Genomic DNA, 4,336 nt, shown 5'->3' with positions numbered 1-4,336 from the left:
GGTAGGCTCAGGCCACTGATGGTTTACATGCTCAGTGCACACCTAGGATTATGGCAATCGGCTCTAAGCCGCATTCAAAGAGAAGATGTATAAGCAAGATCCTGCAAGCTTCAGCCAGGAAAAAAAATTACCCTGTCAGCTCATGGACAGACACAAGCAAAGAGAAGTTCTGAGGGTCCCTGAACTGTCTGTTTTCCCAAGCCTGAAATCTGTGCAAAGGAAATAGCTGCAGGTCCTTCCAACCTTGTTTATTTTTCTTTTTCTAGCAATAATTATGCTGATTTAGATACTTACTAAACTAGACCTAGTGAGTTACTCAAGCAAATAGAAGCTACGTTCAATATTGGATTACGTGAATAATACAACTGGGAGGAAGAGAAATACTATTTTCCCCAGCTATAAAACACGACTTAAGACAGAACTAGGATTTTGTCAATGGTCACATAGAAAGCCCATGGCAGACTTGGAAAATGGCATGGAAGACAGGCAGGAATATCAAGTTCAGATTGTACCGAAAGCTTATTGATACATTAGACATTACACCATTATTGATACTGGACAACATACGAGATTTTCAACAGCATGTGCTTCACAACAGATCAGTCACACGAGTCTTCCCATACATCTACAGGTTCTGCTCTTCTTAAAAATGGTGCACTTGAATGTTCTACAAATTGTATTCAAATCATGTGAAAAGACTATATTATAAAATGTTGTTTTAAACAGATCTTGAGGCCTTTTGAAAGCATTGACAGGTCATCATTTCACACTATTAAATTCAGACATACTTAAAAATTTAGCCTGATTATGTGGATGTAATGCAGACATCAAATGAGGTGTACTCTGTGCTCTCTTTTCACAGAAGAGTAATGACTGCTGGGCCATTAAGTGCAACTACCATGCTGTCTTCACCCAAAAGAAATATGGGTCATAGCAAAAAAAAAGATCAATAGCTGTCTTCTCAAATCAGGCCATATTGGACCACAGCTCAATAAGGCTGGCCAACCAATTGATTTTGAACAGAAGAACTGAAAAAGTTTAGAGAAGACCAATTTAAATTTTATATTCAATTATATATCATCGGTAAAAAAAACCTATCAAGTACTGCAACATTATGACAGATTTACAGGCACATATGCGTGCACAGCTGTTTATGCTGCATGCACGTACAGAATTTAAAGTGGCCACATCCAAACCAGTCAAATCTCAGCTCCATGTGCACAAGTGTTTCTTCTACTGTACATAAAGACACAGTTATGTAAATATTTGTGCATTTATATAACACAAGAAAAATTCAGAAAGCTACTGAAAGTAATTATGATAATGACTGCAACCTTGCTTCTGCTGATTTACAGGGCATGAACTAAGCCTTCCACTCCGTAGTAGCTGTAGTGTCAGACCCAAGAAGGATTTAACTGAAACACCACTTCTATACTTCAGCATCCTGTGCAAAGCCTGCATCAAGAACCTCATCTAGTAATGATATATGGGTATGTATAACTACAGTTTGGGAACTAGAGGAAGATGTGAAAATAGTTTCCCTGCAATTCAACAATTATGAATGAAATGCTAGTCTGCCCCATGCACAGCAACTAATGCCGGTATGCTGCCTCTCACCAAGCAGTCTTTTAACAAATGTTTTAACAATCTATCTCCAAAAACATAGCCATGAAGCAAGGACCAAATTCCTTCTAATGGCATGCAAGAAGCATGCTGCCTCTGTTATACCTATTACCTTGGCAGCAACTCTACCCATGCATGCCTTCATCCGTGGACACAGAACCTCTCAGAAGATTATGGTACAATAAATTACTTTGGTTGAAGGCAAGTTATTATGAGCTTAATTACATGTGCAAGCTTTTTATATTTTCATTTTGGAAAAAGCTTAGCAGGAGGTTATTGGTAGTCTTTGTTAATTTGACCCATAAAATGCTTAATGGATAATCATATGCATTGGTAACATGCTAGCTCTGAAGTAATTAAATAGAACCATTAAGATGGCTGGGTAGAAAGATACCTAAACTTTACATCAACTTTATACCATTTGCTTTTGCTTGGTAGAGAACTGGTCCTACAGGAAGAATTATTTTATGGGTAAAGAGTTTTGAAGCTTTACAGTTTTTGTTAGTATTTTCACAAAGTCTAAAAAAGCATTTTCAGTTCTGAAACCTTAAAACATGAAAAAGGTGATCTTCACAAACATCTTCCACAGGAAGAGGAATCATTTCTCTGACAATTGCACTTGGGAGATTGGAGGAAGGGGATGAGAAGTTGCAAGGACTCCAGGCTTCAAAAAAGAAGAACTTCAAGCTCAAGAACTGCAATTAATACAAGGCCTCCTTTTGGAAGAAGACTACTGAATGATGTCCCTTGCTATAAATCTGTTCCTTGCCATAAATCTGTCCCTAGTTAAAAGTGGTTCCAGATTAATTTGTCAGGCCTTCATTCAATGTACCATTTTCAAGTGCTACTGAATTCAAGTTGTATGTAGAAATTAACAAGTGAAATCCTTAACCTGCACTCCCCAGGAGTCTAAACCAGATATTGACAAAGATTCCCTTGCAGCCTCACAAAAATCTATGAAACCATATTAACTGAAAAATCCCCTTAATAAAATAGTAGTTAATGTACAAGCAAAGGCTTTTCCTATTATACAAGAACTTAAACCATCCCAGTAGGTGGATGTCATCTCATCAACTGCACACAAATAACATCCTCATATATCTGGTGATACCATTCTTAAGGCCCTACTTTGTTATACGGAGATTCAGAGCAGCACGATTTCTCAGACAGAGATGACTACAACTACAGAAGAATATAGAGAGAATAAGCTAGGCAGAGATAAGTCACATTTAATTGTAATTCTCTGACTTCTTTGCAAAGTAAGATACATTGACCACAGAAACAAACGTATAACACCAGAGCTTCCTAAGCAAACAAATTCTTACAGAGTAGCACTAGCAGGACTGCTGGCGAGCTCTACTCTTCCCTTTCACACAGCCACACTGCAGCCACAGTGCACAAATCCCATGCAATAAAAACCACTTAACCTCAACGTGCTGATGATTAACGTTAACAGTTACGTTTACCTTACCCAGCCGTCGGCAGACTGAAGCCGGGTTTTCTGTCTCTGTGCTCTAAGGCAGCTTTTCAGCTTAGAGACAACACATACCTCACCAGGAGCTCCGTGTTATATTTGCCGTAAGCACTGCATTTCCCTTCCTCCAGTCACTGACTTAACGCATACAACTGTATTCAAGCTAGGGGAATTCAAGAATTCATTTTAAGCTCAAGAAAGTGATCTAGTTTGTACAGACACAAGTCATAACAAATCTTGAAGTTGCTCCTATTTCCCAGACCGAAAAAAAACCCGAGTCAAAGCATTGTTTCCTCCAACCTTATACCAGCGTCAAAGATCTCCATGAGCAGAATTGGCAATAAAATGTTTACCACCAGATCTGTGGGCAAAACCAGCTTCACTGTTTACCACCCTGTGGCTTGAAGCGGTAACTATTCCCTTCTTAAACACACAGTGTTTCATCATTTTACATTTAAGTACCTTCTTTAGCAGCAAGCACAGAAACTTCGCTCAAAGTTCCTCCTCAAAAGAAAATTGGAGGACATATGCTCTCAGTGAGACTGATAAGAGCCCAAACTGCCCCTGTCCATGGGGTAATCGAGAACGTTTGGTTTCCAAATAGCTCTGAACATCCTTCATACAAGCAGCAAAAGGTTGCCCAAGCCGCAGCCCTCTACCCACCGCTTCTAAAAGCCAGCAGCCACCCGTCGAAATGATGCTGCGCTCAAACGGAAAGGACAAGAAGCATGCAGTAAACGAAGAAGTACTTACATCCCTGAATTTGTTCCAGTACTTGTCTCTATCGTACTGCGAAACGGTGCTCAGCCATTTGTCGTTGTCCAGGAAATTGCCATGATTGCTGTTACTCGTGATGATTTCAGGATGCCGGCTCTCCACTTGCAGGAAGCACCAGGCAGCAATCACCAGCACCCCCGACATCTGCAAGGAGAGGAGCGGAGCGGGCAGGGAAGTTCGGAGCGGACCCAAGCTGAAGCTCGTCTCCCCTAACGCCCCTCGCCAACTTCTGCCTGCGGAGCTGCCCAGACCCGCCCAGCCCGGAGGGGCGGGGAGCAGCAACACCGGTACAACAGTAAACGTAAAACGGGTCACCTGCGGCCAGTCAGAGGGAAACGCCGCGCTGCGAAACCCCAGCGCAGCCTTCCCGGCCAGCGCTGCCTGCGCGAAGTTTGGCTGCGAGGGCGGAGAAGCAGCCCTTACCTCCGGCAAGCGCCGCTCGGCCGCGGCTGCGGGCACCGT

At 41.9% G+C, this 4,336-nt stretch overlaps 1 protein-coding gene across 1 annotated transcript; it reads right to left on the bottom strand.

The window, feature by feature from the left end:
* Positions 1 to 3,589: 3,589 nt before the first annotated feature.
* On the bottom strand, positions 3,590 to 4,018 carry LOC104403114 (testican-3-like). The gene has a single exon (XM_010011160.1). It carries the CDS (start codon positions 4,016 to 4,018, stop codon positions 3,590 to 3,592), a length of 429 nt encoding a protein of 142 aa, XP_010009462.1.
* Positions 4,019 to 4,336: the final 318 nt, after the last annotated feature.

The sequence above is a fragment of the Nestor notabilis genome, unplaced genomic scaffold (assembly GCF_000696875.1).
Source record: "Nestor notabilis isolate BGI_N333 unplaced genomic scaffold, ASM69687v1 scaffold9923, whole genome shotgun sequence".
Taxonomy (NCBI): domain Eukaryota; kingdom Metazoa; phylum Chordata; class Aves; order Psittaciformes; family Psittacidae; genus Nestor; species Nestor notabilis.
This window is presented reverse-complemented; position numbering and strand designations above follow the sequence as displayed.

What these genes read in the sequence shown, in the direction of transcription:
- LOC104403114 (XM_010011160.1), bottom strand. Translation starts at nt 4,018, where the DNA reads ATGTCGGGGGTGCTGGTGATTGCTGCCTGGTGCTTCCTGCAAGTGGAG.